Below are 23,912 nucleotides of genomic sequence, written 5' to 3'. Positions count from 1 at the left end.
GGTCTGGGGAATCAGAAGTGGAATGTAATGAGACAGGCAGATTAAGACTTGTGATTTTTTTTGGAAGTGAGGGAAGTTCAGAGATGTGTGCAGGCTGGAAATCAATTAGGGGTGCAGAATGGGCTGAGAGTAAATGTTGATAATTTACTTACCTTGTAGACATTCCATTCCGGTGTCGCTCCAGTCTGACCATATTGTCTTGTGCATGCCAAGTGACTGGTGCAGATATAACAATGTAGTTCAGATTTCCCTGGAGTGCTGCACAATGAATAATGTCCTCCTGTGCATCCCTGACTCGAAACTCACATACTCAGAGACTGACTCAACTAGAAAGTTTCGAGTGGAGCTTTCAGAGTGACGTAATGCAGTCCAGAAACGGTCGCTATCGCATTTCACTTCGGGGAAGAAAATTATTTTCAATTGCATAATGCTGATAACGTTATTGAATTTCTTGGCATCCGTCTTTTTCAGTTTGACAACTTGTCGTTTTAAAATCCCACTGACAACGCTGACTGTATTCTGGCTGATAGTTATATGCTATGTGAACCCTCAGGTTTAATCGGCAGTGTGTTATTGACAAAGACAAGAGGAACCAGTGCAGATATTGCAGATTGAAGAAATGTTTTCGAGCTGGGATGAAGAAAGAAGGTAAGACTGTCAAAGGATGATCAAGTGAATCACTAACCAAAAAGAAAATCTATATATATATTTTTTATTTAGCAATACAGCGAGGAGTAGGCCCCTCTGGCACTTCAAGCCTTGCCACCCCAGCAACCCCTCAACCCTGATTAACCCTAACTTAATCATAAGACCATAAGATATAGGAGCAGAGGTAGGCCATTTGGCCCATCGAGTGTGCCTCGCCATTCAATCATGGGCTGATCCAATTCTTCCAGTCATCCCCACTCCCCTGCCTTCACCCCATACCCTTTGATTCCCTAGATAATCAAGAACCTATCTATCTCTGCCTTAAATGCACCCAATGACTTGGCCTCCACAACAGTTGTGGCAACAAATTCCACAGACTTACCACCCCCGACTAATTTCCCTGCCTTCACCCCATACCCTTTGATTCCCTGGATAATCAAGAACCTATCTATCTCTGCCTTAAATGCACCCAATGACTTGGCCTCCACAACCGCTCGTGGCAACAAATTCCACAGACTTACCACCCCCGACTAATTTCTCCACATCTCTGTTCTAAATCCCCTACCATGGGAAATAACTTTGCCATTTCTAATCTGTTTGGGCCTTTTAACATTTGGGATGTTTCTAAGAGATCCCCCCTCATTCTCCTGAACTCCAGTTAATACAGCTCAAGAGCTGCCAGATGTTCCTCATACAATAACCCTTTTATTCCTGGAATTATTCTCATGAATCTTCTCTGAACCCTCTCCTATGTCAGTATAGCCTTTCTAAAATAAGGAACCCAAAACTCCGCACAGTACTCCGAGTGTGGTCTCACGAGTGCCTTATAGAGCCTCAACATCACATCCCTGCTCTTACATTCTATATCTCTAGAAATGAATGCCAACATTGCATTCGCCTTTTTCATCACCAACTCAACCTGGAGCTTAACCTTTAGGGTATCCTGCACAAAGACTCCCAAGACCATTTGCATCTCTGCATTTCAATTCTCTCCCCATCTGAAAAGTAGTCTGTCTGTTTATATCTTCCACCAAAGTGCATGACCATACACTTTCCAACATTGTATTTCATTTGCCGCTTCTTTGCCCATTCCCCTAAACTAGCTTAGTCTCTCTGCAGACTTTCTGTTTCCTCAACACTACCTGCTCCTCCACCTATCTTTGTATCATCGTCAAATTTAGCCACAAATCCATTAATCCCATAGTCCAAATCATTGACATGCATTGTAAAAAGCAGCGGTCCCAACACTGACTCCTGTGGAACTCCACTGGTAACCGGCAGCCAGCCAGAATAGGATCCCTTTATTCCCACTCTCTGTTTTCTGCTGATCAGCCAATGCTCCACCCACACTAGTAACTCTCCTGTAATTCCGTCGGCTCTTATCTTGCTAAGCAGCCTCAGGTATGGCACCTTATCAAAGACCTACTGAAATCCAAGTACACCACATCTACCGCATCTCCTTTGCCTACCCTGCTTGTAATTTCCTCAAAAAATTGCAGTAGGTTAGTCAGGCAGGATTTTCCTTTCAGGAAACCATGCTGGCCTTGGCCTATCTTGTCATGTGCCTCCAGGTATTCCGTAATCTCATCACTAACTTCCCAACCACTGATGTCAGGCTAACTGGTCTATAGTTGTCTTGCTGCTGCATCCCACTCTTCTTAAATAGCGGAGTAACATTTGCAATTTTCCAGTCATCCAGTACAATGCCAGAATCTATCGATTCTTGAACGATCATTGTTAATGCCTCTGCAATCTCTCCAGCTACTTCTTTCAGAACCCAAAGGTGCATTCCATCAGGTCCAGGAGATTTATTCACCCTCAGACCATTAAGCTTCCTGAGCACCTTCTCAGTCGTAATTTTCACTGCACATGCTTCACTTCCCTGACACTCTTGAATGTCTGGTATACTGCAGGTACCTTCCACTGTGAAGACTGACGCAAAATATGCATTCACTTCCTCTGCCATCTCTGTGTTTCTCATTACAACATCTCCAGCTTCATTTTCTATTTGTCCAATATCTACCCTTAACTCTCGTTTTCCCTTTATATACTAAAAAAGCTCTTAGTATCTGGTGAGGGAAGTTTGCTAAGGCTACTGGGGAGAGTTTGAACTAGATTTGCTGGGGGGTGTGAACCGAACTGAAGAGACGGAGGAAAAGACGGTTGCCTCACAAATATAGAAAGCTTGGAGACAGTATGAGAGGGAGGATAGACAGTTGATAGAGAAGGGATACGCTCAGACTGATGGGTTGAGATGTGTCTATTTTAATGCAAGAAACGTCATGAACAAAGCAGATGAGCTTAGAGCATGGATCAGTATGGAGCTATGATGTTGTGGCCATTACAGAGACTTGGATGGCTCAGGGGCAGGAGTGGTTATGTAGAGTTCCAGTCTTTAGATGTTTCAGAAAGGACAGGGAGGGAGGCAAAAGAGGTGGGGGCTTGGCACTGTTGATCAGAGATAGCGTCACTGCTTCAGAAAAGGATGAAGTCATGGAGGGATGGTCTACTGAATCTCTGTGGGTGGAAGTTAGAAACAGGAAGGGATCAATAATTCTATTGGGTGTTTTTTTATAAACTACCCAATAGTAACAGGGACATCAAGGAGCAGATAGGGAGACAGATTCTAGAGAGGTGTAATAATAACAGGGTTGTTGTTGTGGGGGATTTTAATTTCCCAAATGTTGATTGGCATCTCCCTAGAGCAAGGGGTTTAGATAGGGTGGAGTTTGTTAGCTGTGTTCAGGAAGGTTTCATGACGCAATATGTAGATTAAACCTACAAGAGGAGAGGCTATACTTGATTTCGTATAGGGAAGTGAACCTGGTCAGGTATCAGGTCTCTCAGTTGGAGAACATTTTGGAGATAGTGATCACAATTCTATCTCCTTTACCATAGCATTGTAGAGGGATAGGAGCAGACAAGTGAGAAAAGTGTTTAATTGGAGTAAGGGGAAATATGAAGCTATCAGGCAGGAACTTAGAAGCATAAATTCGGGAGAGATGTTCTCAGGGAAATGTATGGCAGAAATGTGGCAAATGTTCAGGGGATATTTGAGGTGCGTCTGCATAGGTATGTTCCAATGAGACAAGGAAAGGATCGTAGGGTACAGAAACCGTGGTGTAGAAAGGCTGTTGACAATCTGGTCAAGAAGCAAAAAAAGGCTAACGAAAGGTTCAAAAAACTAGCTAATGATAGAGATCTGGAAGATTATAAGGCTAGCAGGAAGGAGCTTAAGAAAGAAATTAGGAGAGCCAGAAGGGGCCATGAGAAGGCCTTGGCGGACAGGATTAAGGAAAACCCCAAGGCATTCCACAAGTATGTGAAGAGCAAAAGGATAAGATGTTACAGAATAGGACCAATCAAGTGTGACAGTGGAAAAGTGTGTATGGAACCGGAGGAGACAGCAGAGGTACTTAATGAGTACTTTGCTTCAGTATTTACCACAGAAAAGGATCTTGGAGATTGTAGAAATGACTTACAGTGGATTGAAAAGCTTGATCATATAGACATTAAGAAAGGGGATGTGCTGGAGCTTTTGGAAAGCATCAAGTTGAGTATGTCTCCAGAACTGGACGAGATGTACGCCGGGCTACTATGGGAGGCAAGGGAGGAGATTACTGAGCCTCTGGTAATGATCTTTGCATCATCAATGGGGACGGGAGAGGTATTGGAGGATTAGAGGGTTGCAGTTGTTGTTCCATTGTTCAAGAAAGGGAGTAGAGATCGCCCAGGAAATTATAGACCAGTGAGTCTTACTTCAGTGGTTGGTAAGTTGAGGGAAAATATCTTGAGAGGCAGGATTTATGAACATTTGGAGAAGCATAATATGATTAGGAATAGTCAGCATGGCTTTGTCAAGGGCAGGTCATGCCTTATGAGCCTGATTGAATTTTTTGAGGATGTGACTAAACACATTGATGAAGGTAGAACAGTAGATGTAGTGTATATGGATTTCAGCAAGGCATTTGATTAGATACCCCATACAAGCCTTATTGAGAAAGTGAGGTGGCATGGGATCCATAGGGTTCTTGCTTTGTGGATCCAGAATTGGCTCACCCACAGAAGGCAAAGAGTGGTTGTAGACGTGTCATATTCTGCATGGAGGTCGGTGACCAGTGGTGTGCCTCAGGAATCTGTTCTGGGACCCCTCCTCTTCGTGATTTTTATAAACGACCTAGATGAGAAAGTGGAGGGATGGGTTAGTAAATTTGCTGATGACACAAACATTGGAGGTGTTGTGAATAGTGTGGAGGGCTATCAGAGGTTAGAGCAAGCCATCGACAGGATGCAAAGCTGGGCTGAGAAGTGGCAGCTGGAGTTCAACACAGATAAGTGTGAAGTGGTTCATTTTGGTAGGTCAAATATGATGGCAGAATATAGTATTAATGGTAAGACTTGGCAGTGTGGAGAATCAGAGGCATCTTGGGGTCCGAGTCCACAGGACACTCAAAGCTGCTGTGCAGGTTGATTCTGTGGTTAAGAAGGCATACGGTGTATTGGCCTTCATTAACTGTGTGATTGAATTTAAGAGCTGAGAGGTAATGTTACAGCTATATAGGACCCTAGTCAGACCCCACTTGGAGCGCTGTGATCAGTTCTAATCACCTCACTACAGGAAGGATGTGGAAACTATAGAAAGGGTGCAGAGGAGATTTACAAGGATGTTGCCTTGATTGGGGAGCATACCTTATGAGAATAGATTGAGTGAACTTGGCATTTTTTCCTTGGAGCGACAGAGAATGAGAGGTGACCTGATAGAGGTATATAAGATGATGAGAGGCATTGATCAAGCTGGATAGTCAGAGGGTTTTTCCCAGGGCTGAAATGGCTAACACGAGTGGGTACAGTTTTAAGGTGCTTGGAAGTAGGTGCGGAGGAGATGTCAGGGGTAAGTTTTTAACGCAGAGAGTGGTGAGTGCGTGGAATAGGCTGCCAGTGACAGTGGTGGAAGCGGATACAATAGAGTCTTTTAAGAGACTCCTGGACAGGTACATGGAGCTTAGAAAAATAGGGGGCTATTGGTAACTATAGGTAATTTCTAAAGTAAGGACATGTTCGGTGCAGCATTGTGGGCTGAAGGGCCTGTATTGTCCTGCAGGTTTTCTGTGTTTCTATCTTTAATCACTTGACAATTTACAGTGACAAATTAACCTACGCAGTACAGCTTTGGACTGTGGGAGGAAACTGGAGCACCTGATGAGGAATCCCATGAATTCCACAGGGGAGACATACAGAGACTCCTTACAGAACTGTGCTGGAGACGAAATCTCAATCTGGAATGCCCGGAGCTGTAATAATGTTGAGCTAACTGCTAAACTACCGTGGTGCCCTTGAAATAACTTCCAGCACTGCTGTACTTAGAACAGAAAATAAATGTCCTGTTTTTATGTGGCCTCTAGATGGTGGTGCTTATTAGTTTGCTGATTTCTCAAACTTAGACTCCCATCGGCTAAGGTACTGGTAGAATATGGCCACCAGCAACCGAACTGCATGGAAATCTTTGGGCAACTTTCAAAACATGATTTAATATGCACTTTTCAAGAGTAGTACAGAGATTAATAACAAAAAGGAATATACAGGTTTCCCCCGCTATCGGAAAGTAGAGCATTCCTGTGAAACCTTCCGTAAGCCGAAACATCGTAAAGCGAAGAAGCAATTACCATTAATTTACATGGCAAAAATTTTTGAGCATTCCCAGACCCAGAAAATAACCTACCAAATTATACCAAATAACACAAAACCCAAAATAACACTAACATATAGTAAAAGCAGGAATGATATGATAAATACACAGCCTATATAAAGTAGAAATAATGTATGTACAGTGTAGTTTCACTTACCAGAATTGGGAAGGCAGTGAGAACACTGGAAGATTCATGCATTTTTCTATCATACAGTTCTTTGTAAGCACTCAAAACATCCTGCAAACCTGCCCTAAACCTACGTGCCCTTTCAAAAATAAAGTCATACTTTTCAGTAATCATTGCAGCACTGTCAACCGTAGTGAAAATCTCACGCAGTTCAAAGCTATGTTGGCTTGATGCTGAGATGCTGGGTGTAGTTTCCGGGGAAGGCGCTTGGTGGCGCCACTCTTGCTGCTCGGGGTGCGCGGTGCCTCTATAAGGGCTCGCTGCAAAACAAACGCTGAACGCTATTTTCGCTTTTCGCCTTTTTTTCGTAAAAGTGAAAATCCTCTTTGGATTTCTTTTGGTTAGCGAAAACAGGTACTAATGTAGGTCTCTCGTAAAAGCGAAGTGGCATAAAGTGAACTTTCAAAAAGCAGGGGATACCTGTACTTGGTTCTTACATTTAATTTGCCAAAAGTTTACTGAATGACTAATTGATCCCTTTGGAGACACAAAACTCTATAGAGATGCAGGAATCTGGAGCAAAAAACAAATTGCTGGAGGAACTTTTTATCCAGATGAAGGGGTCTTAACCTGAATGTTATCTGTCCATTCCTCTCCGTAGATGCTGCTTAACTTGCTGTCTTCCTGCTTTGATTATTGATCATTTTTTTGCATTTGTACCACTTGTTCTGTAGTTTACCAAGTTAAAGAAAGGGGAATTTCACTTCTTTAGATATAAAGGTCTTCCTGTAGGATAATGGAGATTAGGTACCAGGAGAGTGAGAGACTGATTATCCATTCTGTGGGTTTCCAGGATTACAGAGTAGCCCACTTCCTGAGCAGGTGTTGGGTGGTGGAGGCAGCAAGCTAACACATTGGGCACCTGCCTTCTTTTCCTTGTCTCCCTCAGCTTGGTAATGCCTATGTATCTCCGTAGAAGCAGTTACATTGACCTTCCTTTGTGGTGCTGTTTGGTTGGCAGGAGCTCCACCTCATCATCTTGCTCTGTTAGTCAGCTTCCTTCACAGTCACATGTATAACTCATTTCTGCTTTCCCTTCAGGAACACAGCAATGCCACATTTTACTTGAACTCCCTCCTGTCACTGGCCAAATAGTCCTCAGCCACCAATTTCACCTGCCCTTCCAGGAGAAATGACACATGGTTTCCAAGGACAGGTTATCAGAGGTTACTGCCCTCTGTGTTTGTCAGTAACACATTGTTGATGACACATGGTTATATGGATAACATAGGTTATCGGAGGTTACTGACTGTCATGGCTACCTAGCATTCTGTGCAGCACCACAAGCTTCTTTCTCTCCTGAATCACAGGAAGAGAGGCCCCATCATTCTTCATCCTTTGCTTCATCATTGTAGATACACTATAGCAAAAGATGGCCCAGGAAGACTCAAATAAATACTCACAGATACTAATAAATTTGCGGGTAAAACATCCATATTTAGAATTTTATGATACTGCTGCCCCTGGGACTGGCATGTGCCTTGTCTCAAATGCTGAGCAGCACTTGTGGGCACGTCAGCCCTTCGTTGGGCCAGAAGCGCTGAGGAAATAGCCCGAGATGAGTTAACCACAGGGAACACCATGCTTATCCCTGGGAACCCTCACAGCAAGAGAGGAGTGAGGAGCTCATCCATAAATCTTCCAGTGGTGTAACCCCATGAAGAGCAGTGCATCTTCTCATTTCAGGGATTCCTCCGCTCCATCTTAAATAGATGATCCTGAGATGTGTTGCATCTCACAACAGCAATCAGAACCCCAGAATCCTAGTGGTGCTTACTCGCTGCTCCCACGGTCTGAAATATCTCCATGAGGTTGGTGGTGGCTCATTTTGTGGGTAGGTTCCTTGCACTGAGCTGTAGTAAACCACTGCATCCTTGGGCCTAGGATTTCTACTGTGTAGTTCACAATGTCAACAGCCAATTGATTGACTATAAGACCATAAGATGTAGGAGCAGAATTAGGCCATTTCACCATGGCTGATCCAATATTCCTCTCACCCCAATCTCCTGTCTCCCTTCGTGCCCTGATCAATCAAGAATTCATCAACCTCTGCCTTAAATATACATATAGACTTGGCCTCCACAGCTGCCTGTGGAAAAGAATTCCATAGATTCACCACTCTCTGGCTAAAGAAATTCCTCCCCATCTCCACTGTAAAAGGACGCCCCTCTATTCTGACACTAGGTTCTCTGGTCTTAGACTCCTCCACCATAGGAAACGTCCTCTCCATATCCACTCTATCAAGGTCTTTCACCATTCGATAGTTTCAATGGAGTCACCCCTTCATTCTTCTGAATTCTAATGAATACAGGCCCAGAGCCATCAAATGCTCTTCATGTGACAAGTCATTCAATCCTGGAATCATTTTTATGAATCTCCTTTGAACTCTCTCCAGTTTCAGCACATCCTTTCTAAGAAGCCCAAAACTGCTCACAATACTTCTAGTGAGGCCACACCAGTGCTTTATAAAGCCTCAATATTACATCCTTACTTTTGTATTCTAGTCCTCTTGAAGTGAATGCTAACATTGCATTTGCCTTCTTCACCACAGACCCAAACTGCAAATGAACTTTTAAGGAATCCTGCACAAGGACTCTCAAGTCCCTTGGCACCTCAGTTTTTTGTATTTTCTCGCCATTTAGAAAATAGTCAACCTTTTCACTTCTTCTACCAAAGTGCATGACCATATACTTCCCGACACTATATTCCATCTGCCATTTCTTTGTCCATTCTCCAATCTGTCTAAGTCCTTCAATAACTTCTCTACTTCCTCAAAACTACCTGCCCCTCCACCTAGCTTCATATCGTCAGCAAACTTTGCAGCAAAGCCATCAATTTCATCATCCAAGTCAATTTGCTCAGTGCATTACTCAGCTGTTGGTTCCCGGCCCTCTTGTGTACATGACACACAGTGTACCGTATGTATTGTGATGTGAGTTCAAAGTACATATGTGTCATCATATACAACCCTGTGCACATATTTTGACATTGGTTGCAAAAGACCGTTCTGTGTAGCTGAGATCCTTGGTTGGTTTGGGCCTCGTACACCAGAGACAGTACTTAGCTGGATAATGCAGGTAAGGAGTGCATCAGTCTTCCTCGGTAGTGAGTGGTTTTCTCTATCCTGATGTGGCTGCATTCCCCTTCTCCCTTCCCTGCCATCTGGTACCCGTTACCCTGAATGGCTACCCAAATGATCTTGACCCTCCTGCCCATGCCACCACTCTCAATTAGCTACGCCACCCTGATCCCGTCCCCAACCTGTGGAGGCAGAGGAATGCTCAAACTTTTCAAGTTGACATCCTGAATCCAGCAAGCAACCCAACTCCAATCCCATCACTTCAGCAACCCAGCAATGAGTCTGAGCAATGAGACCAATGATCCCGGACGCCGCCATTCAACTGTTTATCTAAAAATTTTTCCCCCAGGCCATCGGACTACCAACTTACTGCCCTCCGCTGTGCCTATTGTCTTGTTTATTATTTATTGTAATGCCTGCACCGTTCTGTGTACTTCATGCAGTCCCGGGTAGGTCTGTAGTCTAGTGTAGTTTTTGTGTTGTTTTATGTAGTTCAGCGTAGTTTTTGTATTGTTTCATGTAGCACCATGGTCCTGAGAAACATTGTCTCATTTTTACTGTGTACTGTATCAGCAGTTATGGTCGAAATGACAATAAAAAGTGACTTGACTTGACTTGAGTTGATTTGCTCCCACCCCAACTCTCCCAACCCATTCATCCTGGTCCAATCTGTCCCAGATACTCTGGAATTGCAATTTTTAGCTCCTTGGATTTTGGTTGAGAGTTACAGGAGGCAAGTAAGGCAGACATGCTCAATCTTGATCTGAGGCCTTGTGAATGGGCCCCCCCCCCCCACCACCTTCTGTGGCTTTAGAATCCAGGGGCTACTCATTTCGTTCCAATTTATAACCATCTCCAAAAGATTACTGCTCTCAAAAATATTTGGTTAAATTCATTCCAAAAGTGCCTGTACAATGCAATAACAGCAGGAGCAAAAAAAAAATAGTCTGCTGGAAGATGTGGGAGTACTTGTAGAAGCAGAAGGATGGTCAGACTTTTCAGGTCGACTCCCTGAGCCAGGACTGAGAGTGTAGCTGGGAAATAATAGGCAGGATACAGAAGAGGGAATGGTGAGACTAAAGCTGGTGGGTGACAGGCAGGCTGAGCGGGAATGATGGGCAGATGGAATCATGTAGGGGAGGGGGTAGTGTTATGACCCAAGGAGGTAAATGACAGATTCAGATTCATTTATTTATCACATGTAGATCAAGACAAACAGTGAAATGCACCATTAGCATTCACAACCAAAGCAACCGAAGGATGCACTGGCGGCAGCCCGCAAGTGTTGCCACACATCCTAGCACCAACATACCATGTTCACAGAACAAAGCAAACAACAGCAACAAATTACAGCAAGAAAACAGCAATAGCAACAAGCCCTGTTGATCTCCAGCCTCCAGCGAACTCGTGGGCTTGCAGACATTGGGCTTTCACCTTCCCCAGTTGCGCAGACACGCAGACCTAGGGCTTCAGGCATTAAGCTTTGACTTCCAGACTCTGTCTCAGCACATCGTCAACCCCCTCCCCCCAACTCCTTCCCATCCCAATCTGGTTCTGCCTATAACCTGGAGCCTCTGTTTCATATCTCCCCTTCAGTTCTGAACCAGGGTTTCAACCAGAACTTTAACCATCCCTTTGCCTCCACAAAGGCAGCTTCACCCTCCAGTGGTTTATTTTTGCTCCTTCTCCCAGCATCTGTTTTTTTTTAAATGTCTCCACAAAGAATGTAGGATCTGAAGCCTTGGCTGGCACTGAGAAAATAATATGAGACAAATTAATCACAGAGGCCAGAAAGTGTGGAGTGGGAATAAATCTGGTGTGAGAGGAGGGTCAGGGTGGTGGTGTGCCACATTGGAGGTTTAGGAGATGGGATGGAGCCATTATTGGAAAGTTGGAAAGAGGGGTGAATGTGTTGTTGGCCATCAGGGAAGTGGTGTTGAGATCCAGATGCTTATAATGTTGTGGTCCCAGAGAATCAGGTCACTGGGGTAATCTGGGTGGGGGGGAGCGGTGGTTCATGGTATTTAGAATGATGGAGATTCAGGCAATTGGACATCAGCACCTGGGCTGAATAAGTTGGACCAGTGGTTGGAAGAAAGTTGGTATTGTGGACATGGAGTGCCTTGCAGATAAGTTTGAGATTTATGTTAGTGAGACCTCAGTAAAGCATCATTCAATTGTCCTGTAAGGGAGACAATGTGAGGCAATCTTTGAAGCAGTATTGCATAGCAAATGATGTCACAGCTTGGCACACGATGGACAGTGTCCAGCTGAATGACCCATAAGTGGTTGTTCCTGTGTTTCATAGAGTCACACATTAGTCTATGCCGACTGCATTACTCATCAATCTTACCCCATCTGCCCACCTTCAAAGTGCATTTTTAATTTGATAGCAGTGAAATTATCAGGTGTGATTTATTTATAGAACATAAAACATAGAATAGTACAGCACAGTACAGGCCCTTCGGCCCACATTGTTGTGCCGACCCTCAAACCCTGCCTTCCATATTACCCCCCACCTTCAATTCCTCCATATACCTGTCTAGTAGTCTCTTAAACTTCACTAGTGTATCTGCCTCCACCACTGACTCAGGCAGTGCATTCCACACACCAACCACTCTCTGAGTAAAAAACCTTCCTCTAATATCCCACTTGAACTTCCCACACCTTACCTTAAAGCCATGTCCTCTTGTATTGAGCAGTGGTGCCCTGGGGAAGAGGCGCTGGCTGTCCACTCTATCTATTCCTCTTAATATTTAGACCAACATCAATCCATTGTAATTGCTGTGTAGCAAGTACTCTTATTCTGTTGCTCTGTGCTTGCATTTCAGGTAAAATAATCTTTTAAAAGCTTGTTAAATTTGGTTTAAAGCTTTTCAAGTGGAGTAATGAAATCAAGGCCCAATGTTAATTGTTGTAATGCAGTGGTTAAGTATGAATGGTTGAAGTGGACAACAGAACTGGTAAAGCAAAACACACAAAACATTACTTATTTAAGTATTTATTTAAGTATAATTACTATGTATCAATTTGTCGATTAACCGAGAAGTATCTGGAAAATAGATTGGAGTTCCATAAATTGCTAAAATTAAAATAAAGGAAGTTAATTAAAGACAAAACAAAGAAAAGCAGAAGTAATTTTGACTTTAATATTTGCTTTGCTAAGTACCAGTTAGTTTTGTCGAAGATATGCCCTGTATTAACTGGCATGTGTTCTGCACTGTTTTCACCATATGTAATTAAATCTTATGACTAACAATTGCCTTAATATTACTAAACAGGTTTTCAACAAATTATACTACTTTTAAATTCATGGTCCTGGATGTTTTACCATCTAATGCAGTCCTTAAGCACATGATAAGAATGTTTTAATGAAATAAAACCAGTGACTTTGTACAAAATATTCAGTTTCCCTTCTGTATCCTTATTAATGCCACAGATGCATGGAGATGCAACTCCACACAGATTCAGTGGTGTACAGTGTGTGCTCAGCTACTGTCTCTATGATTTTCCTTCATGGCCTGAGAGAAACATACCTCTTTCATGGCACATGAGACATTTGTGAGTTCTGCTTTTTGGTAGGCCAGGCTGAACAGGTTACTGACTTTGAAACCATCGTTGCATAAATCCTTTCTAGATTATATACTTACAATGATTTTTCCACAAGCCCCATGTTTCTCCAAGCCCTCCAGTTTTGGTTGTGACCTCTGATTACTATCCCATCCCATCCGATCACAGCTCTGACTCCTGCCACACAACAGCTTTTGCGTTTGACCCTTGCCATGTCTTGGGCAGTGTGTCCAAGGTATTTTGATGGTGTCTAATGCCTCGGGTCTTGTGGTCTATGGAATGTGGTTGAAATTTTTTCAAAAATTAGAAACGTTTATTGGCTCACTGCACTCTGTTGGATTAACACAAATGCTTCTCTTTGACCAAGGAGTTACTCTAATTTGTTTTAGTTAGTCACGGGTTTGGTGGTGTGGGAGAGATCTGGAAAAACAACTCACCTTTATCCTGTTTTAAACAAGGCTAATTCTAACCAGTAGGCCAGCCGTATGATTACTTCATGAATAAGGCTTGCTGTATCTATAGAATTCATCTTGTACTGTGCCCACAAGTTAAGAGTGCCCAGTTCTGAAAGGAATGATTCATCTCTTCTGTTACAGTTACAGCTGCTGAGAATACTATGGTAATCTTGTTGAATAGAACAATAGAACAATCTGTTTCTGTGGCTATTCCCTTAGACTGTTAGAGGTAACAGAATACAGTTACAGAGCTTCACCAGAATTAAAGCAACTGTAAATCATATTTTAAACTTTCATTGAAGACAGCTGAATGGCCTAAACAATGGATTTATATAGCATAGAACTTTACAGCACAGTCCAGGCCTTTTGACCCACGATATTGTGCCGACATTTTAACCTGCTCTAAGATCCTCTCCTCCCACATAGCCCTCTATTTTTCTATCATCCAAGTGCCTGCCTATGAGTCTCTAAGTGTCCCTTAGGTATCTACCTCTAACTCCACCTCTGGCAGGACATTCCATACACCTGTCGCTCTCTGTGCAATGGAACATAGAACCTGTAATAGAACACAGAACCTGTAATGGAACATGGAACATAGGATATGTAATAGATCATAGAACAATGCTGTTTTAACAAAATATATTTTATGACCAGGAAAGGAAGACAGTATTAATAGTTTTAAATAATGCAAAACTTAACCAATATGCTGGTGGCTAGCTTATCCCTGTGGGAATAGAATATCTCTCATCAATGATCATTGAACCACTTGGAAGAGAAAACATCATTAGAATCACCAATGAAGCAGCTTTTTGATATCAAAATAAATATATAAGGTATTCATGGTTTCAGATGGATTCTTTGATGCTTAACAAAGTTGTTTCTTCCTTAGCTGTGCAAAATGAACGAGATCGTATAAGCAACAAAAGGAACAGCTACGAGACTGGCAGCTCACCCTCCATCAACGTGCTGGCTCAAGCCGAAATCCTCTCTCATCAGGTAGATTACAGACAGAACCAAGACATCGATTCTTTCCTCCTTGTGTCTGCTGATGCTCCCTGCTGTCACCCCTCACCCTTCTAGATGTCAGTTCTTGGTCCAAGTGCCAGAAATAGCTTTGGTGGCTTTTCCCGTCAGCACCATATCTGTGCCGAGTAAATGGAGTTTCGCTCAGTCCAGCTGATCAGGAGAACTCCTGAGAAACTCCTGCAGCTGATTAAACAAGATTTCCAGTCAAAACCTTCAGCGATATGTTGAATCTGTCTGAAGTACAATGCTACGGTTAGCCAGCGTTCTGTGAATCTCAATTGTTCCAACAGAATTGAATTGTTTCTTAATTCCCTGTACTCTTGTAATGTACTCTCTTCCATGTGTCCAGCAGTTCCCTTTGGTTCTTTGGTCACTTTTTTAGCCAGGGGGTGGTAAATCTGTGGAATTAATTGCCACAGATGGCCAGGAAAGCTAAGTCATTGGGTATATTTAAAGAAGAGGTTGACTTGTTCTTGATTAGTAAGGGCATCAAAGATTATGGGGGAAAACGAATCAGCCATGATCGAATTTTGAAGCAGACTTGGTGGGCTGAATGGCCTAGTTCTGCTTCTTTGTCTTATGACCATTTACCTCCATAAAACCCACATCAGGCAACAGTATGATGTATAGCAATGAGCATTGTTGCTTCACAGCTGCAGGGACTGTCCATGGAGGACTGCCTATGGCCTTCGGCTGAGTGCTCCAGTTTTTTCCCTCATCACAGAGATGTGCTGGTAGGTTAATTGTAAAATGCCCCTTAGTGTAGAGGTGGCAGTACAATCAAAAGGGGAGACAGTGGCCATGTGAGAGTGAATAAGCTGCAGGGCTACTGGAAAATAAGGAAGGATATGGGTTTATTCCAGGTTATGAGCACCCGAATTAAAGAACAATCCATACATATAGATGAGACTGTTGGGGTGAATGGCGATGGCTATTCTCTCCCTGCCTCTCGCTGCCCCCCTGATCCACAATGTTCTGAGCTGAGCAGAGCTGGGAGCACTGAGCAAACTGACAAGCTCACCCGTTGAGTCAGTGCGGCTGGTTGGCGCTTCTTCTCCTGTGTCTACTCGGTCTTTCATCATATCTGTTCCTGTAATCATCAATCTCACACTCATAGAGCTATAGAAGAACAGAGCACAGAAACAAGCCCTTTGGCCCATGCTGAAGCCATTTAAGCTACCTTCTCCCATGGACCTGCACTGGGACCACAGCCCTCCATATCCCTACTATCCATGTACCCATCCAAATTTCTCTTAAACGTTGAAATTGAGCTTGCATACTCCAATTGTGCTGGCAGCTCACTCCACATTCTCACGACCCTCTGAGTGAAGAAGTTTCCCCCTCATGTTCTCCTTAAATGTTTCACCTTTCACCCTTAACCCATAACCTCTGGTTGTAGTCCCACCCAACCTCAGTGGAAAAAGCCTGCATGCATTTACCCTATCTATAATACCCTCATAATTTTGTTTACCTCTATATTCTCCTTTTCTGTATGCTGTAGGAGTATTCTGTATACTCTCTTTTCTTCACTCCAGACCTACGAACAGTTTAGGTTGCAAAGAGTTCTCAGGAATGGAACAATGGGGGACTGAAAGTAATGAGTTTGTGACATTGCTCTTTAGGGATCCAGAATAAAACCATGGGGCCAAATGGCCTCCTCGTGTGTCATGATAAATAATAAATGAATATTTTACTGTACTAAATCCAAGCAAATCAATGGGGCATTTAGTGTCTCACTAGTACTCTCCTGAAATAGTTAGAAGTGGTCCTGTTTCACAGACCCACAAATAGTTTACATAGACACTTTTAATTTGGTGGTTGTGGAAACTAGTGTCTCATCACTGTGCCTTCCTATAGCCCTTCAAAATAGTACATAAAGGCTGGAGACCACAGTACTGCTTTGATGGCCTCTCTCAGTATGAGCCCCTCTATTTCTGACAAGCACACAACTGCTATAGAAAACAACACCATGCCATTTCTCTCTGGTGCTCTTGGTTGGGGTTCTCCTCAAAGGCCGGTCAACAGACTGACTGTGCTGGAAGAAGCAGTGTGTGAAGCTCTTTTGTTACCAGAATAAAGGCACCGTGACATGCACCATTTTTAATGTGCACACACACAGTTCACAGAGCACATACCTCAGATTACAATTTGACCTATATGCTTGTATTACATTTAGAAGGCAAGATGTCAGCGCAGATAAATCATGGTGATTTACCACCTTTAAATGACAGTGTAAGACCACCAATAATATGAAGAAATGCCTTGGACACTGCAGTTGAAAAAAAAGGTTTACAATTATATACTATCTTTTAGAGCCTTAAGACTATCCCAAGGAGTTCTGCTGAAAATAAGTGATTTGCTATGTACCATATAAATTGATCATTGTTAATTTAGCAAACAAATATTTACCCATGATATATTAGCTCCCCAAAAATCTTATACCATTTAGTTATAGCTTTTGATGTTGGACAAGTAATTTTCTTACAGATCTAAATTAAATTCGATGTTTGTATCCAATAGAAAAATGAAAAGTGCGGGCAATTTGGCAAATAATTTGCGTGATATATAAACAAGTAGAACAAAAACCTTGTTAAGGAAGTGGTGGTAGTTAGTGTTAAATATTTAAGTTCCAGTACTAATTGACTTTTATGGAATTCATGTGATATGGTTTCCTGGCATTTATTATGAACTAAATGCATTTTATTGGATGATTTTTTTTTGGCTCCCAGTTTTTGTTTCTGAATGGTATCGTACTACTGAAACCACGAATCTTTTTGAAAGTCAAAAGCCTGCTTACGGACAGTTTCAGAATCCCATTGATGTTGGGGAAACAACCGGCTGTGCATTTCCATTCACATTAGTCACTAGCGGAGCAAAAATAATCTCGTTTGGTTTTTTAATTATCTGCATGAGTGCTTCTTTGGATTGTGTTCTGGGAACAGCAACTGCTTGTGAAAACAATTAATGTTTCCTGGGCTGTAATTTAATTTGGTGAGGTTTGTGGTTTTTTTTTGTTTCCTAGCAGATCACCCTCTCAGTTTCTGCAGCGAACACAGACATCTCCACGAAGAAAGTTGCTACTATTAGTGATGTCTGTGAGTCAATGAAAGAACAGTTGCTGGTTTTGGTGGAATGGGCTAAGTACATTCCAGCTTTCTGTGAACTGCCGCTAGATGATCAGGTAGTGTGAACACTTCTAAGATGGCTATTTAGCTGTATACTGAAAAGTTTTTTTGCAGCTTATTGCTCTATCAGATGTATGTACATTGTTTATATATCTGCTCATACATCCATGTGACCTTACATTGATAAATACTGGATAAATATAGTGCTTAATTTCTTGAATAGGATCAAGCAATCTCGAATATTGATAAGTTGACGAGTTTTTTGACAGTTTGAGCATCTAAGTTCAAGTAATTAAATTAATATAGAATAACATGCAAGAGTCACTAGTTTTTAATAAACCGGTGAATGTTTGTAAAACTTATTTGATAGTCTAATGAACCTAGAGAAGCAGATCGCTCTTTATGCCAGTGAACTCAGCCCCACTGCTGGTTGACCCCTCACTCTTTCTGATAGTGGGACAATAGCAATAGCAATCAGCAGTAAGTGCTGACGTGTGGCACGACTGCATTTCATACTATAATTGAAGAAAATGTGGAATTTGTATCACTTGATCTACTTTGAATACCAAATTACAAGGCTAATTAACGATTAAGTATTTTGACTGATCAAAAGTAGAGGTAACCTTGTAATCCAGACAGTCAACCAGTTTGAAGTAGATATTGAAGATAGACAATTCCACTGAAATTCATATCATTTGATCGGAGGATCAGAGATGGAGAGGGTCAGCAACTTTAACTTCCTCGGTGTTATCATTTCGGAGGACCTGTCCTGGGCCCACCATGTAATTGCAATTACGAAAGAAGCATGGCAGTGCCTCTACTTCCTTAGGAGCTGCAGAGATTCAGCATGACATCTAAAACTTTGACAAACTTCTATAGATATGTGCTGGAGAATATATTGACTGGCTGTATCATAGCCTGGCAAGGAAACACCAGTGCCCTTGAATGGAAAATCCTACAAAAATTAGTGGATATATCTCACAGGTAAAATGAGGAAAATAATTAAGAGATTGGTCATCTGTTACGTTAAATAAGTTCAACGTGACCGGTCCAAAAAGTTCTATCTAGTACATCAGGATCTTCACGTGTATCATTTGTAAACTTGCTGGTTAGTCATATTGCTTTGCTATGTGATCTGTATGATTTTTACATGAATATCAGTACAAACATTCCATTTCTGAATATTTTTCCCATGTATTAGAGTCCCTGTTGATTTATTTCAGGTCTCTTGCCATTTTTACTATGTATTCGTTTTACAAGTTATGGGATGTTTTTTAGCATTAAATAGTTAACTGTTATTTTATGATGATTGTGGTCCATGGACAACAATTCATGGGAGACGAACTTTGTGTATCCCACCCAGCCTTGAGATAGGATGCATTGATCTGGTTATGTATGATCTCAATCAGGAAGAAAGAATCAGGTGGAGACGATGTTTCCTGTGTTGAGGAAGTCTAGGATCAGAGGCTACAGCCTCAGAATTGAGGGACGTCCATTTAAAATGGAAATGAGGAGGAATTTCTTTAGCCAGAGGGTGGTGAACCTGTGAAATTCATTTCCACAGGCGGATGTGGAGGCCAGGTGATTGGGTATATTTAAGGCAGAGGGTGATAGATTCTTGATTGATCAGAGCATGAAGGGATATGAGGAGAAAGCAGGAGATTGGGCTGTGAGGGAAATGGGTCAGCCATGATGAAATGGCGATTCGGACTCGATGGGACAAATGGCCTAATTCTGCTCTTATATCTTATGGTCTTGATTAGTCAGGTCATGAAAGGTTACAGGAAGAAAGCAGGAGAATGGGTTGGAGTGGGAAATGGATCAGTCATGATGAAATGCCATAGCAGACTCGATTGGCCAAATGGCCTAATTCTGCTCCTGTGCCTTATGTTCTCGTGGTAAGGTCAAATCTGCTGGGTTCTCTTGAATATCATCCTCATAACATCACATGACAGATACACTGAGTTTCAAATTCTGTCCTTCGTCAATAAACTCCCTGCTTGGCCACACTCTTCACATCTGGGACTGAATGGTCCAGATCATTTGTGGCCGTGTTTTCTGTGGATTCCTTTCATTGTTCTGCCATTGACATTAGGTTTCAATGGCTGTGGATTTATTGCTTAGAATTTCTCATCCTTTATCTCTTTATAAATTTTCCACACCCCATGACCTTCTGAAGGCATAAATTTTGGCTCAGCTTTTATGCACTCTTCCCATTTCTCCTCTTTTTTGGCCATGTAACTGGGTCTTGCATCAATTTATGAAGCTTGCAGAATGCTGCAGTATGTTAAAAGCACCTTTTATAAATGTACAAATTAAAGCAGATTGAATTGTTTCCAGAAATGTAGCTAAATACTATATGTCCATATTTTTCATTGTACAATAAGCACTGGCTTTCTTCCAAAAGGTTTTTGATGAACTTTTGCCGAACTGAATGTGCTGACATGCTTTGTGGTGTAAAACTGATGTGTAAGAAGCCAGCAGCACCGAGCTCTGTTACCTGAACTTGTTGAGGATTGATCTCATTTGGAGTGTGACAATGAGCCAACGTCGGGCAAAGTTCGCTTATTTCTCCTGCTGACAAGTGCTCAAAAGAGCAGTTTGCAGTAAACTCACATTCAGTGATTTCAAACTGAAATTGTCTAATAGAAATACCGTTCCTTTACACAGATACCATAGCACTTATGAACTGATTTCATTAAACTACTTCATGATTGCCAGTGTAGTGGCATCAGCGCCGGACTTCGAGGTGAAGGGTCCTGAGTTCGAATCCCACCTGCTCATTTCATGCAGTTCATCCATGCTGGATTGAGTATCCAGCTAATAACTCGGCCTCGTAACAAAAAAAATATAGTCAAATGCTATGGGAATGGGAAAAGTACCACCCGATGCACGGAAAGGAACAACTTCATGAAGTGTTCTGTAATTGAAGTGATTAATGGGATGTGGAGCCTTTCACTTAACTCCAGTAATGCTGAAACATTACTTAATCACCAGTATTATGTAAAATGACAGCTTGTGCTCGAATTAAGCAATGATGATTTTTAAGGTTTCCTCCTTCCACTGGAGTGTTTATAATGACCATTTAACTGACCCAGACAAGATCTCAAACAATTCTTCCATTTCAAGGTTCAAAGTAAATTTACTATCAAAGTACGTACATGTCACCACACACTGCCCTGCAACTAATTTTCTTGCAGGCATTCATAGTAGAACAAAGAAGTACAATAGTATCAATGAAAAACTACACACAACTTAAGACAAACAACCAATGTGCAAAAGAAGACAAACTGTGCAAATAGAAAATAAATAATAATGGTAATAGAAATAATAAATAAGTAAGTAAATAAATAATACTAAGAAACTGAGTGATAGAGTCCTTGAATACGAGTCCATAGGTTTTGGAACCTATAGGTTTTCTTTATCATAAACATGCTTACTCATGTAATGGGTAACAGATGACACATATTGCTCATAATAGAAACTGTTCTACGTAATTCACAAACACTGTCATTGAGTTGTTGTTTTCACTTTAAGAGACGCTGTCTGATGTAATGACGTCAGTGTAAGGTAATGCTTTTGGTTTGTTCATAATGGAAGTAAAGGTATGCAGCTTTTGTTAAGCACATAAAATGACTCTCACATGTTTTATTCTCAAAATCCTACACTGGTGACCCCGACCATGATGAGACAAATCCAGATTTACTGAGCGACATGTTGACTAGCACAGTCACTTTGAGGCTGCCGGAGTTTTGGGAGCAGTTTCCTATTGCATGGTTTGCACAGGGGGGAGCCCAGTTTGTTCTGCGAGAAATCACCATGGACAATACCAACTTTACTGACCCGTAGCATTGCAAAGTAGTTCCATTGCAGCCAGAGTGGTGAGTCTACCACACCAGCCTGCACGTCATAAATATGCCACTCTGAAAACTCACCTATTACAGACCTTTGGACTGTCTGAGACTGAGCACATCAGTTGCTATCCTCACTCAGCCTTCAGAACTAATGGGCTACATACCATTTCTCCTGGGCAATCACCATCCTTGTTTTATTTGTAAAGAACTCTTTACGCAACAAATGCTTGATCAAGTTTGCGTAGCCCTCACTAATACACAGTTAAGGAAAATTTGGCCAGCGCAAAGACTGGGTTTGCTAACGTGGAAATGCTAGGCATTGTACACAGACTGAATAGCCCTTGGGCTTCACCTCTCCATATGGTCCCTAATCCAACAATGGTTGCTGTCCATATAGCGATTACTGCTGCCTTAACGAGACCACCACCCCTCCCCCCATTCAATACCCTGTCCCACATATTCACCACCCCTCCCCCCATTCAATACCCTGCCCCACCTTTTCAGCATGCTTAACCTGGAAGATATTTTTTTCTAAAGTGGACATAGTCAGGGGTTATCATCAGATGCTTGTGTGCACTGAGGACGTTCCCAAAACTTTGGCCTATTTGAGTTTCTGCTCATGCCATTTTGGGCTGAAAAATGCAACACACACCTTTCAGCAACTAGACTCTGTGATAAAAGACCTATATTTTCTTTGTGTTTACCTGGATGACATACTTGTCGCCAACACATCTAAAACTGAACACTTTTCAAGCACTTAAGGCAACATGGGCTGATTATTAACCCCACTAAATGCCAGCCTGGTTTGTCTACTATTGACTTTCTCACAGCCATGGATTTGAATATGAATGTAATGGGATTTCCACCTTCATCATGTCATTCTGCATTGAAAGAGAGTATAAATCAATGAATGCTCTGTTGGGAGTGTTTTCACTTTGAATCAGTGTCATCATGTCTTATTTTACAGCATGGTAGATTAAGTAAACAAGCTTAAAATAATTCAAGAGAGACAAAACTGATGGGGTTTTTGATGACAAGCACAAGAAAATCTGCAGATACTGGAAATCCAAGCAACACGCACAAATGCTGGAGGAACTCAGCAGGCTAGGCAGAATCCCTGGAAAAGACTAACCAGTCAACATTTTGGGCCCTGACTGGCCCAACTGTTTACTCTTTTCTGTAGATGCTGCCTGGCCTGCTGAATTCCTCCAGCATTTTGTGTGTGTTGTTTTGTGTTTTTTAAGATTTTTTTTAGATTATGAGGACACTCAGTCCTCGTTTATTGTCATTTAGAAATGCATGCATTAAAAAATGATACAATGTTCCTCCAGAAAGATATCACAGAAACACAGGAAAACCAAGACTAAAACTGACAAAACCACATAATTATTAAATATAGTGCAAAGCAATACTGTAGTTTGATAAAGGGAAGACCATGGGCACGGTAAAAAAAAGTCTCAAGTCCTGATAGCCCCATCATCTCATGCAGACGGTAGAAGGGAGAAACTCTCCCTGCCATGAACTCCAAGCGCCGCCAACTTGCCGATGCATTGGCAGCGCCTGACCGCAGCCGACTCTGAGTCCATCCGAAAACTTTGAGCCTCTGACCAGCCCTCCGACACCGAGCACCGAGCACCATCTCTGCCGAGCGCTTCGACCCTGCCTGGGCCGCTGAGCAACAAGCAAAGCTGAGGACTCGGGGCCTTCTCCTCTGGAGATTCTGGATCACACAGTAGCAGCGGCAACGAAGCAGGCATTTCAGAAGTTTCACAGATGTTCCTCCGTGCTCTCATGTCTGTCTCCATCAAATCAGGATTGTGCATGGCACCCTACTTGACAGATAACAGATATCATTCACCAGAGTGGCTGCTGCAAGCTGTGTTGTGTCGCCATCTTCTCCTCCTCCAATTGCCTTCCAATTGTTTTGTTAATGAGTTGGAAATTGCTCCATTGGTATCACTCCAAGTTGGACATCACAGAGTACTACAGCACAGAAACAGGCCCCTTGGCCCATCTAATCTGTGTCAGTCTAGATCCCATCGACCTTCACCTGGACCATAGCTCTCCATACTCCAACAATTCACATACTTATCCAAGCTTCTCTTAAATGTTGAAATCACATCCACCACTTCCACAGGCAGCTTGTTCTACACTCGCATCACTCTCTAAATGAAGAAGTTTCCCATCACATTCCCCTTAAATATTTCACCTTTCATCCTTAACCCATGACCTCTAATTCTCATCTCATCCAGCCTCAGTGGAAAATACCTGCATTCGTTTAC

At 42.3% G+C, this 23,912-nt stretch overlaps 1 protein-coding gene across 5 annotated transcripts in view; it reads left to right on the top strand.

Moving 5' to 3' along the window:
* The window catches only part of LOC140195303 (hepatocyte nuclear factor 4-gamma-like), a 183,392-nt gene that overhangs the window by 142,731 nt on the left and 16,749 nt on the right, over positions 1-23,912 (top strand). For 4 of the 5 annotated variants that reach the window (XM_072253432.1, XM_072253424.1, XM_072253439.1 and 1 more), the window contains 3 exons: positions 554-648; positions 14,515-14,621; positions 17,674-17,832. In XM_072253432.1, the coding sequence (XP_072109533.1) occupies positions 554-648; positions 14,515-14,621; positions 17,674-17,832 (361 nt within the window). The remainder of the gene's footprint in view (positions 1-553; positions 649-14,514; positions 14,622-17,673; positions 17,833-23,912) is intronic. The other variant, XM_072253415.1, reaches the window with a different exon arrangement.

Source organism: Mobula birostris, chromosome 1, assembly GCF_030028105.1.
Source record: "Mobula birostris isolate sMobBir1 chromosome 1, sMobBir1.hap1, whole genome shotgun sequence".
NCBI lineage: Eukaryota > Metazoa > Chordata > Chondrichthyes > Myliobatiformes > Myliobatidae > Mobula > Mobula birostris.
Note: the sequence above shows the minus strand (reverse complement) of the source record. Positions and strands in the feature narration are given on the sequence as shown.